Source organism: Megalops cyprinoides, chromosome 3, assembly GCF_013368585.1.
Source record: "Megalops cyprinoides isolate fMegCyp1 chromosome 3, fMegCyp1.pri, whole genome shotgun sequence".
NCBI lineage: Eukaryota > Metazoa > Chordata > Actinopteri > Elopiformes > Megalopidae > Megalops > Megalops cyprinoides.
In genome coordinates, this window is record NC_050585.1 from 16,260,505 (window position 1) to 16,273,311 (window position 12,807).

General features: G+C 47.3%; 1 protein-coding gene across 5 annotated transcripts in view; it reads right to left on the reverse strand.

Moving 5' to 3' along the window:
- Positions 1–1,204: 1,204 nt before the first annotated feature.
- The window catches only part of LOC118774086 (amyloid-like protein 2), a 45,294-nt gene continuing 33,691 nt past the window's right edge, over positions 1,205–12,807 (reverse strand). Inside the window, exons 7-17 of one of the 5 annotated variants that reach the window (XM_036523215.1) lie at positions 12,603–12,733; positions 12,102–12,176; positions 11,567–11,725; positions 10,986–11,114; positions 9,216–9,315; positions 7,865–8,038; positions 7,071–7,106; positions 5,717–5,790; positions 4,499–4,579; positions 2,115–2,270; positions 1,205–1,730 (exon numbers count right to left, since the gene is read on the reverse strand). In XM_036523215.1, coding sequence (XP_036379108.1) covers positions 1,629–1,730; positions 2,115–2,270; positions 4,499–4,579; positions 5,717–5,790; positions 7,071–7,106; positions 7,865–8,038; positions 9,216–9,315; positions 10,986–11,114; positions 11,567–11,725; positions 12,102–12,176; positions 12,603–12,733 — 1,217 coding nt within the window. In that variant the 3' untranslated portion in view covers positions 1,205–1,628. The remainder of the gene's footprint in view (positions 1,731–2,114; positions 2,271–4,498; positions 4,580–5,716; positions 5,791–7,070; positions 7,107–7,864; positions 8,039–9,215; positions 9,316–10,985; positions 11,115–11,566; positions 11,726–12,101; positions 12,177–12,602; positions 12,734–12,807) is intronic. The other 4 variants (XM_036523210.1, XM_036523213.1, XM_036523211.1 and 1 more) reach the window with 4 other exon arrangements.

Genomic DNA, 12,807 nt, shown 5'->3' on the forward strand with positions numbered 1-12,807 from the left:
TAAAAATATATTTATATATATTTATATAAGAACAATTCACACCACAGGTTGTCCTCCATAAAAGCCATGATCGCAACATCAACTATACAGGCATACAAAGATTTTACTATGAGAAAATAAAACTGATTCAGCTCTCTCTTTCTTTACAACCATTAAAAAGGAAAATATTCTGTTTCCTTTCATCTGAAACCAGCTCAACTAGCTTAGGGATGTGTTTTTTTGTGTCTGACCACAACAGGACCTTGGAAGCACCATGCAGATGTCATAAAATCAGGAGCCAAAAAAACATGACGAAAACCTTAGAATGCACTCCTGGTCCAGCTTGTGCTCACAGCACGAAAAAACACAACTCTGGGTGTTTTATCTAACTGGACCTCCAGCTCCCATCGATTCTTCTTCCATTTCCAGCGGTCGTTTTAACAAGACCGTGCTCACTGCTCTGCAATAACCAGACCAGGTGAACAAAATGTCTAGTTTGTAACTATATATATTTGGAATTTACACAGGATTTTACTGAATATATATATATATATATACACACATATATATATATTTACCCATTACTTTACAAAGGATTTGTGCAAATTATTACCAGCTACTTGATGTATTGTTTTTTCCTCCCTCATAGACATCAGCACAGACCTGCAAGGTTTGCTTGACTACACACTGTACTGAGATCAGGGTAGCACCTGGTCCCAGGGGACCTGCAAGACTGAACTCTTCCCCTGTCAGCCAGAGTCTGATCAGCATTCAATTTGAACATGAAAAAAAAATGTTCAAAGGACGTGTCACTCCAACACCAGATAGAAATGCGAAAGGGAGCGCTTGGCTTTATGAGCCTTTAGTGTGTAATGGTATTACAATTCAAGGCTCTCATTCACTTGTGCTCAGCACAGAAGTGAGAATGGGGCTGGAGGCCTGTATCCTTTCCCTTCACCACCACATCATCACAGAGAGACAAAGGTAATACTCAGCAACAGTCGTTGGACTTGAGGAAAAAAAACATGACGAAAAACACCCACATTTTTAGTTTGTAGCTAGTAATAGCAAAGAACAGAAAAAAAAACATTTTGTTTTTCTTTTTTTGTTTCTTTTACTATACATTAAAATCAGTACAAAGAACCTTCATATACAAGCAATCTATTAAAAAGGAAAAAAAATCAACATCTTTATTTGTCTTTATAAGTTGTCATTTCATGGACACTAAGATGATACAGAAAAGCTGCAGTGTCTTATGACTGTTACTCAATTACATGTAATCATTCCAAATCAATATTTTTTTGCCTTTTGTTTATCAAACCTCCGAATAGAAGAACCAAAGAAATTTGCTTTAATCAGAAAACAATCACTGTTGTACATCTGTCAAATCACATGATTCCACGTGATCTTTTTTTAGACATTATAGTTACATTGCCTTTTTAAGAGGAAAAAAGGAGAAGAAACAGTTCTACAGTACAACAGTAGTAGTAGCATTACAAGGGCTGCTTTTTAATGAGCCGGAATTTGCGTTTCTCAGGTAAAGAAGATGATTTCTTGACGTGAGCGGTTCTGTTATTTGTCAGTAGTATTTCCTCCTTCCTCCTCACTCTCTCCTCCTGGTTCTGAAGCTCTGCCCCTTCCTGCCCAGGCTAGATCTGCATCTGCTCCAGGTACTTGTAGGTGGGGTTCTCGTACCCGTGGTTCTGCATCTTGCTCAGGTGACGCTCCTCTGGGCTCAGCATGGGGTCAACCTGCCGGACAAAAAAAGCCCCAGCTGACAGTTAGAGGAGCTCAATGCATCATGCGTTGTTCAACTTTTCTGACACAGGAGGTGCACAAGGATGTGCTGATCTGATACAGGATGTCCTATGATGCCAGATGGTGCTAGAATCTCCCATTACCAAACGGGAGTCACCTAGATAAGGAGGTACAGAAACCTGAGGGAACACAGGAGCCACATATCTGAAGATATAATGACATAAAAGGTACATGTAGAGGTCAAATAAAGCTCACTTTAACTTTTTTGTTAGTCATTAATTTAGATTTTCCTTTTTGCATTTACATATATTGCATGTGTTGCACTACTTGTATCCATAGCCCATTCAGAAACAGCTGTGGGATGGGGCTGGACTGACCTCCACGATGCCGTGGCTGATTGTGCCATACTGTCTCTTCCTCAGCATCACCAGGCTGATCACAATCACCGTTGCTATGGCCACTGCGATAACCAGCAGGCCAATCAGAGCGCTGCTCCCGAAGCTAAACTCCTCCCCCAGGGGCCGATATGACTCCTGGAGCAAAGAGAGAAAGAGAGAGAGTGAGAAAGGCACAGGGAGCCGGAGCCAGACGGTACACATTCAATCAGGCCGCACATAAGAGCACAGGAGAGAATCAACGAGTGACAGGAAGTAGAGGTGAAAGGTATATCCTATTGTTGCCAAGGAAGTTGTCCAGCCAGGAGCTTAGAAGGAAGTAGCATTGATATCATTGACTCTATACAGTGCCATTGTTGTTAAATAATGCTTCTTGGTCCCAAGGCAAAGTGTATAATCCAGGTGTAATCTCAGTATCATGCAGCATTCCTCTCATGGCGTGCTAGGGACAGAAAATGCCAACAGCAAGTTCTTGAAAATCTTCTGTGCAAATTGATAAATATTATCTGGACACCGGGTAGATGGAATAGAATAATTCCACCTAGATAATATGAAGGCCAGTGTCTGCACATATGTATTATTATGATGTCCAAGAACTGCTCTCGGGGTAATGACCCTTAAGCCTTGTACACATATTAAGATCTTGCAAAAGCACTGCAGGGTAACCCGACACACACTTCAGCCGGACTACTGCTGATTCACGGACCCTGGGGCTGACACACCAAACGCGTTTTGAATTCAGGGACTCGTCCTCTGTGCCACAACCTTAGCATCCCACGGCAATTCCAGAGTCCACGCTGATGCTAGCATATAATTTGATGAGGAACTTGCCCCAGTTTCAGCACACACCAAGTCAATCACTGCTTATATCAAGCTGCCCAGCTATTGCCTTCCTTGTACTGTGCTTCCATTGTTTGTAGTGGAAGCAATTTTCGGGGACTGATTCATTAAACGCTACAGCTTAATAAATGAATATATCTGGCACTCTCTTTTTTGCATTTTATCTTAATTGCTCTATCGTGTACTGTACTGCTTTTTTCCTGCAGTTCCAACAACCTGCATGCTGTTACAACTGAACTGCTCACTGCTATCAAAGCCCTCACTGCTTGTGAAGCACTGCTCAGAACAGGACCTAGTGAGAATTTCAAGATTGTTTGACTTCCATTTGCTGCTTGTAAGGTGCACAGAAGAGCAACTGCCAATTGTAGGCCCTGACACAACACGCTCCCTTTCAGCTCGTATATGCCGAATTACTCTCAGAATCATGGCAGGCTCTGAAGTGCAGCTGAAGGAGCTAAATCAAGGCTGAAATTGCACAGTGTGCACTAGGCTTTATAGTAACCATTACAGGCCCACAGCAGAGGACAGAGAGAGAGAGTAAGTGGAGAAAGGGATAAGTTGCAGTTGGGCCTGAGAGGAAGAGGTAGTCTGGGGACTGAGGCATTCTGCTCGATAGACCAGGATAGCAGTATGAAGGGATAGATACAACAGAGAAAAAATAAAACAAAAAGTACAAATCAGGAAGTACAAATCATGAAGTACAAAAATGTGCGTGGTTGCTACCCTGCAAATTTGCATTAAAACTCAATACATATAATTATGAGTTACAGCTATTGGAATGTGATGATATAAATGATCATTTATGCTAAATGTTTTTCAAACATATTTCATAATGACAGGATTATGAAATTAAGTGTCTCTTTACATGAAAATGGAAATCAGACTATAAAAACAGGCTAACATATTAAAATGTGCACAAGCTGCCTAATATTTAAACTTTACACATGAGGTGGGGTCTTCCACTGCCACTGACAGAGTATTGTGTTCAAAATGAAAGATATTCTGAAATGTTTTCATCTTTAGTGAATACAAAAATGCACACAGTGAATGTTTCACTGACACATGCCATCCATGTTAGCTGTGCATTTAAGTATTTAATTTTTTTGTTAATGTATTGATGTACAATCCTGCCCAGCAGGGAGATCCCTTATAGTCAGCCTCTGCAGATATTTTGTGCATTTACCAAAAATTGTATGCAATCTCAATAAAGTCACAAGTGTACTTACATATACAGTGATACTGGCATGAAAACATGCACACATACAGTGGATTATCTAATATATATCATATTATCTAATTCAAAATATAATTCACATCCTATACAGATGAAATAATGAGACAGAGATATATGTCTTGGACTCCATCCTGGATAGATCCAAGTTAAAATGGATTTTGGGGAGGGTGTTAAAAGTGGGATATGCCCCCCTGCCCCACCCCGTCCCCCAACAATACCCTCTTCCCCTTTCAGACCCAGCTGCTATTAGTCTACAGTTCCCCAGGTCGCTGACAGGGGGCGCTGTACTCACCATATCCTCATCATCATGCATACCGCTGACTCTCTCTGCACTGTAAATCACCTCTTTAACATCCAGAGACTCATCAATCACCTGTCAACACAGACAGGGAGGGCCGGGTTACACTCTCTGCAGGGCTTGCGTGTGCATGTGTGCGTGCAGGTTTGTGGGTGCATTTACAGGATGAAAGAGGGAGGCAAATATAATGGTCAGCAGTGACTACAACACCCCTCTACCTGTAGTTGTTTGTTCCTATCCATAATTAGTTTAACTCTTTTTTTACTTTTACTCTGATGTCTACAAGCAAATTTAGGTGATAGAACATACGACATGGAACATATCTACGGCACAGAAGCGGCTAGACTCATGAAACCCTGACATACAAACTTAGTACCTACAAAGACATAAGAACACAGAGTGGGAGATGTTATTTTGCAACATAAAAAAGTAATAAAATTAATCAATATTCAAATATGGTCCAGGGGTAGTAATGAGCCCAACTGGTCCTTTTTGAGAAGAATCCACAGCTTGAGCAAACAGAACAGTGAGTAGATTTATGCACCACCACAGGACTATAACCTTGAGGTAGTGGACATTTTAACTTTTACTTACTGTCAAATTGAAAAATAGGCAAGGAAATCTGGAACTTCTACCCTTGGAGCACTTTTGTGAAAGAGAGATGTCTCGATACGCAATAAAAAAAAAAAACTTTAAAAATCGATGGCACAAAACCAAGCATCCACAGATGCATTCCTGTTCAAGGCCTCAGGCTTCGTGCAGTAACCAACCCCAGACACCCAGTGTGTGCAGAGAGGTCCAGAGGTGCTGCTGGGAGAAACCGCTGCGGGGACACAGCTTTTAGGAGTCAAAGCAGACGGACCCAAACCTGCGCATTGGGGAGTTCTTGTGGCAGCAACCCATTATCAGTGAAGCAGAGCAGGGGGATGGGGAGCAAAGCAAACCTCCAGAGACCAGTGATGGGAAGATGGGGCTTCATGACCCCCATAATGGGTGGAGCCCCATGTGCTGACTCACTGACTCATTGGAACCAACAGAAAATGCTCTTCATGGCAAAATGCTACAATCAATTTGAGTCAATGAAACAGCTGCAGCACATGCTAGCTCCACTCATTTCAAAGGGCGATGAGGCCCCCCCATCACTAACACATAGGGCATAGATCGTTGTCTTCCAAGATTAGAGAAGTGTTGTGGGAGGGGCTCCACTCTTACCGCCTTGTTGCTGATCTTGCCCTTGCTATTGATGACTCTCTCCTCAGCACCGATAAGCCCATCCAGTCCAGACCCTGTGGAATGAAGGGCACTAGTCAGGCCACAGGGAGACAGCCAGGGCCAGGACAAAGCACAAGTCAGCACAAATAAGCCAATCAAATTTCAGCTTAACTCCACCCTGTGAATAAACCCCTACAACGCCTGCTAGAGCCATACAAAGGAGACTGAAGCAGCCTGGTCCAGTAATGCCCACAGTACTCTGCTGCACAGTTTTCGTATGGCAATGTTAACGTTCTTGCAAAAATTCTTCCAAAACTTCTCATTTTGCGAATCAAGTCCAGGCCATAACAAGCACAGTGTGAGTAGATGAGTATCCATTTTTTATGCAACACAATAAAATCGGATTTAAATGCAGATATTAGGCATGTTGGAATAACACCAGGTGTCCCCCTTAACATCTTTACTGGATTTATGTTTGTGTAAAATCCATCTGAATCGAGCCAGTGAGAACTGAGTGGTGGGGGGGGGGGGGGGGGTGATCTCTGGGTGAGCTGACTGAGACAGCAGGGGACAGGGGTCTGAGATCTGCATGGGGGGGGGGCTCAGCACAGGACACATGATCGACGATTACACTGTGCTCACGGCCGCATGACCACGGTGGCACCGGCATCACACACTGTCCTGGCGTCATTATTACATCGATCGTTTCCGGAGTGCCTCGCAAAAGGCTGCAGCCAGAAGTTACGCAACAGATTGCAGTTTGACTGGACCGTGACGGATGGGACTTCAGTACCCGTGGGGGTGCGAACGTGGGCAGACTTAACAAAAACAAATCCACACGCACACCAAGCCCTAGAGATATAAGGGCATGGTCAGGAGGGAGGGCCCATCAGCAAAAACCCATATCAGTTAAAAACGGGCTAGCGCCTTGCTCCGGGCCAGCTTCTGATTTCAAGGTTAAACCTTTCTCAGATGGTTGGGTCACCACACTAGTCTTTGGGGGGCAAATTAACTCAAACACTGTGGAAACTGGCTCTCAACACAAGCCTGGTGGACTGCTGGGAGGAGGAAACCAATCAGGTAAAACCTGACAAATTTACACACAAACTCACACTCAGCCCTGCACTTACTTGTAGGAAACAATGGAAAACAAACCAAGTAAAAGATCAGGTGGGGATTATAACACAAGACTGCAAAACAATGTGAGGCAGGAAGAAGAGAGGAGAGGAGAAGAAGGGATAGTGTGAAAGAAAACACGCAGGGGACTCGAAGGTAAAAAGGAGACGGGGAAGGGGGCATGGGGAATGGACAAGAGACAGAGAGAGACTGAATGAGAGGAAGCAGAGATACCAACCTTTTTTGACGGCTCGCAGTGTGTCGGGCAGAGCGCCTAGCCATTGGGACAGAGCAAAAATAATGAGGGGAGGAAAGGGAAAAAGAGATAAAGGAAAAGCAGGCGAGCAGAGTATAAAAGGTATAAAAAGGTACAAAGCCGACTGGGCAAGGACACCAGAAGAAAGGCCAGCCCCCGGGAACTGTGTCCGTGACTTCAAATTATTTGAAAAATCAAACGGATAAAATAGAAACATGTCCTGAAACAAAACTCAGATGGCCTTGTGCCATTCATATAGTCAGACACATTTCATATTAAGTCTATTTTGTGGATTTTGGTTTCATTAACTCTAGAAAGAGGAAAACTACATATCAATGAATGCCATGGCATTGGGAGGCAAAATAAATCTTCAACACCATCGGACATAAAGAGCTGTTTCAAGCTGTTTTGGATTCAGTTTTGTAGTGCAACACTGGCAACTGGACACGACCCTTGTTAGAAGGTCTAGATATGAGGTTAGCAGAGGAATTGTGCTGGTTTAGATAAGCCTGTTTAAATGGCCATTAGCTTTCAGGCTGTAAGAGGGGCCAGTATGGCACATCTGTTCAGGCCTTGGGCCTATACGCTGCCCTCCCAAACACCAGCCCACCTTACCCCCAATACGCACACCATACTGACTGCGCTGCAATGATTCATTCAGTAACTTTCAGATCCCCGCTTTGCTTAGCCCATACATCCGCTTGCCCCGCCTACCCCCACACTCCTTGCAGCCCCATAGGTCAGCGTGTCCCGACCAGGGGTCGGGATTGGCTCACCCTCAGGCTCCTGGTGGGACCCCAGTGAGGACACGTAGAAGGGGCGGTAGGGCTTGCCCTCTGGGGCCGGCATCTCCACGCTCTCCTCGGAGGACACAGTGACATCGGGCTGGGACTCGGAGATGGAGGACAGGAACTGGTCCATGTCGGCCTTCTGCTCCTGGAGGAGCTCGTCTGGGGAGGGAGGGGGGACGCAGGGAGCGCATGTGAGCACAGAGGGCGGACAAGGACAGACCGACAGACACACAGATGCCAACAGGAGACAAACTGCTGGGAACGAACTTTCCAGCACTCCCGCACCCTGCTCCTCCAGTGTCCCAACAGAGCAGCTGTCAGGACATCCTCTCCCTGATCACTGCCCAATTAGTATTTATGTACACACAGCCTTTCCCCTTTGAATCTGCCGATATCCCCAGTGGGGGCGAGAGAGTCGGAGAGAGCTCTGACCCAGTTCTGTCAGTGGATTCGCTTGTCTTTTGTCAGTACCGACACACCACAGTATTGTTCTGTACGTTATCAGCAAAATCAGATGGGAGGAAAAAAAAAAAAAAAAAACACCCCCGGTTTCTGTCTGCAGTTTCAGCTCTGGAGATGTAAGAACTACAAAGCTGGATAAAAAAAAAAAAAACAAATCAAGGAACAATGTGAAGAGCCCAGATTTATTTGGTTAATTGCGGGGCAGGGGCGCTCAGGAGACAGATCGAAACAGGAGAGAGAGAGTCACTTGCCTTTGATTGTTTGGGAGCCGCAGAGAAGTGCGGTAATTTTCCGTCATTGTCTTTGATAATTGCTCAGCAGACAGACGCGGAGCTGGAGGAAAGACGCCCGGCAGAGCTGCAGTGTCAGCTCGCGTTCAGTTATGTAAACTGGGCTCGCTTAACGGGGCTTCGGCAGAATTTATTAGCAGCAATAACAGCCACCTCCGAGCGGCAGCTTATGAGTCCTAAACACGGACAAGTTTAAGATCGCGCTCGCCTCCCGTGGTGGACTGCTTATTAAGTGAGCTTTCACATCCTCTCTTCTCTGAGAGGAGGACGTCAACAAGAGAGACTAGAGAGAAGGACTGAGAGCATGCACCCTAGAGAGAAACCAGAGTGCAAAGAGCGCACCGCACATGACCCCGCCCCCAAGCCTGGAACTGCAGTATGCATTTGCAAATTTCAAGTCAGTCACTTAAAACACATCTAGGATCGTTCTACAAGAAAAAGAAGAGGCGAGAAAAGAATTTTTTAGAAAGATCCAATCCGATGAGCATGTTAAATGATCAGGTAGTGGTAAACTGAACCACACCAGGTGGCCTTAAAGATCTTGTGTTCCGAAGTTCTGATGTTCCAAAGAACGCTCTGCTCACCGATCTCATCCTGGATCTCCTCGGCGACGTTGGGAACTTTGTACAGGAGGGACAGGCTCTGGTTCATCCTCTCCTCAATCACATGCAGATGGGTCATCACCTGGTGGGAGGACCAAACGGGCAGCGTTAGAATGACACATTGACGATGACCAATACAGGGCCAGTACTGCACATAAAAAGTAAGATCCTTGTTGTCTGCATTCAGAACAAACCCAGACCCAGTACCATTCTGCCAACACTAGAGGGCAGCAGAGAATCTTCGCCTTCAGCAAACTGCAACAAAAACCTGCCCCTGGCATTTCCATCTCTGCCCATGTACGTGCTGCACTGCACCACAGATACTGTAATGATAAAGGATAGGTTGCTCCTCTCTTTATCACTCTTTTGCTTAGGGGGTGGAGTCGACCCTTTACACATACACAAGGATACAGGGTCCACTACCAAGACCACAAGCTTGACTCGCACTCTGCACTCCTGTGGGACAAATGCTCTGCCTCTGTGCCGCATGTGCTACAGCGCCCAGCGATGTCCACACGGATCAGCAACACCACCCAACCAACTAAAACAACCCTGGGCCCATGATTGCTGTCCATATCTCAAATGTGGAAATAAATCCCTGGGAAAGGCTCTGGTTGGACGTCACAAGTATCTAGAGTCCTGCAGAGCATGTGACTGTGTTTGAGAAAAAAGCTCTCCCAGGGGTTTACATTATTGACTTTTCCCTAGAACATATTTTCTAGCTCCATTTAGCCAATGACTTCACCAGGGAGCGGGTCAGGTGCCCTTTAAGAGTCGCTCAGACGGGAATGAGGGAGGAGAGGTGGCGCGCTGTCCGCGAGCCAGCCATCAATCACCAGCGATAAACCCCACCATCTGCTCTCTCTCTCTCTCTCCCTCTCGCTCTCTCGTGTGCTACCCGAGTGCACTTCCTCCGCACTCATGGGAAATAAGAGGATGGCAGCAGGCGCGGTCTAAAGGATGTTCCTGTGCTTTAATCTCAGATGGAAGCTTCACTGAGCGCGCGGTTACAGGCGGGTCACGGTTATGGCCCTGCCAGATCAGACGCGAGCAACAGCGGCACCATCGTTATTGGAGGGCAATCACCGCCCCGTTTCCACGTAGCTGACATGCTGTCGCCACATGAACCCTTTCCAAACGAGTCACAGAAGCAGTGACAACTCTGAAGCCTAAGAGAGACGGCGGTACAGCAGCGTTATGAGGATTCATGCTGCTCAGCTACAGACAGGTCTGGCCACCTCTCGCTCTCTTTATTCACAGGCTTTCCCTTCCTTTACTGAATAGACCTGTGACAGCGTAGCATTGATTTTCTCTCACAACAGCTTAACAGTTTTCAGCTACTTCTCCTGCACGTCAGTAAAGACGACAAAAAACTCAAACAACATTCTTGAAGAAAAAAAAAAAACAGCCAGCCACAATCCCAAATTGCAGGCTTCAGTCATTCTGGGGGTTGCGGTGACACAGCTCAGTGCAACGCCAAACTCTGGACTAAGCTCTTGTGGCAGACTCCGACTGAGTGGAACAGAAGTGAGGAATTCCTCCAGCCTACACCCAACTCCTGTGTGCTCCAGCACTCCTGCTTACTCGCCCACACAAACACACACACAGACCGCACGCATGTGTACACACACACCCCAGAGAAAAGGGAAACATAGCTCCCTGCATGCTTAAACGTGTCTGAACTGATCTGAGGCAAAGGGGGTGGACGCTGTAGATGCTGTGTTGGTCAGGAAGGCGGGCGCGGAGACTGACCTGGGACTGCATCTGGGCGGCCTTCTCCGGGTCGACGGCCAGGACGTGCTGGTAGTGGCGGATAGTGTGCTGGCGGTCCTTGTTCTCAGCGCGGACGTACCTGCGAAGAGCCTGCAGGATGCGGTGCGGCTGTTGGGGGGGAGGGGGGAGAGTGAGACCGGCAGGCAGACGCTGAGAGGGCAATTGTTCACACTAGCTGCACCAGGCCACACGAGTGCCAGCAAGGAGATCAAGAGAGTTTTTGTTTGCATTGATAACACTAGAAAGGATTAAATTTTTTAAAAATGCATGTGAAATTTCACTCACTCTCTCTCTCTTTCTCTCTTTCACACGCACACACACACACACTTTAAACATTATAGACATAGCACTAGGGCCTATTTCATTACATAACATGGTGGATTTTTGCAGAATGGGCCCCTAAGCGCTGATCTGGGATCAGGTTCTCCTCAACACAGCTAATTCGAACAACGCGCAAAACTTGAGCGCAAGGTGGCATCCACTCTCTACAGCCTCGGGAGAGCATGCTAACATGCTAGCGCGCTAGCGTGTTCGTGTGTCAGCGCGTTAGCGTGCCTCACCCTGGGGGGATCTGCCTGCAGGGCGGCCAGGTAGTTTTCCAGAGCCAGGCGGCGGCGGTCGTTCAGCATGGCCTCCACACGCGCCAGGTGGGTCTCCACCAGCTGCTGCTTCTCACTGGCTGCTTCCTCCTCCACGGACTCCACCACGCTCTGGAAGTGCTAGGGGGGAGAGGAGTTTAGCATCACACAACGGAGAAATGAGCAGATTGAGGGGGGGGGGGGGAGCAGAGGGGGGTGGATGGAACTCAGAGGAATGTGGATCTGTGCCTGGTCCTGGAGGGCCACAGAGTCTGCAGGCACTTAACCGCCTGCCTCCACTCATCATAGACTCGATTAGGCCAATCTGGCCTCCCTCCCCAGCCCGGAGAGCGTCTGTGGTTGAAAAAGAGCTGGGAAACCTGAACAATTTGGGCCCAAAAGGGCCGCGCATGAGCAGGCCAGATGTACACAGGCAGGGAGGGGCAGGACCTGTGCAGATGTCAGCAGGCAGAGAAGGATGTGGGTGAGTGCAAACGCATACGGGCAGAAGGCCTACCTGGATCAGCGTCTGTCTCTCTGCCTTGGGCAAGTTCTTGGCCTGTCTCTCAGCGTCCTCCCACTCCTTTCTCACCTACAGACCAACAGACAGAGAGAGTGAGCACTCACACATAGGGAGAGAGGGAATGTACAGTCAATCTGATAGATTGTGCAGCCAGTCTGATAGAGATAGACAGATAGATGGAGGGGGGTGAGCATACGTCAAAAAATAACACTGAATTGTTGTTCAGGTGTCAGCTAATGGGGATACTTAATTAACCAAAAAAAGCGGAATGAGAGAGAGCGAGGAGGGGAGGAATAGAGAGAGGCAGATGGAGAGAGGGTGAGCGACACTTGTGTCCAGTCAACAGTCAAACTCAGAGAGACAGAGAGAGGGTAAGCACATATCCAGTCATATCAACTGAGAGAAGGAGGGGGGATTCAATAACAAGAGGAGAGAGAAAAAGATGGAGGGGGTGGGCGTGGCCATTGGGGGGGACGAGGGCGGGGTTAGGCTCACCCTCTCCATGCGGTTGCGGTGCCTGATCTCCAGCTGCTCCTTGGCCTTCTGGAAGCGGCTGTGCTCCTTGTCGTCCGCCGGCGTCTCGAAGTACACGTCCACGTCGTCTGTGGGCTGAGGGGTGGGCGGAACTGTGGACAACGCAGGGAGAGGGGCGCGGTCAGCGCAGAGCGAGCTTACCGACAGGCGGGCGGACGGACGGACA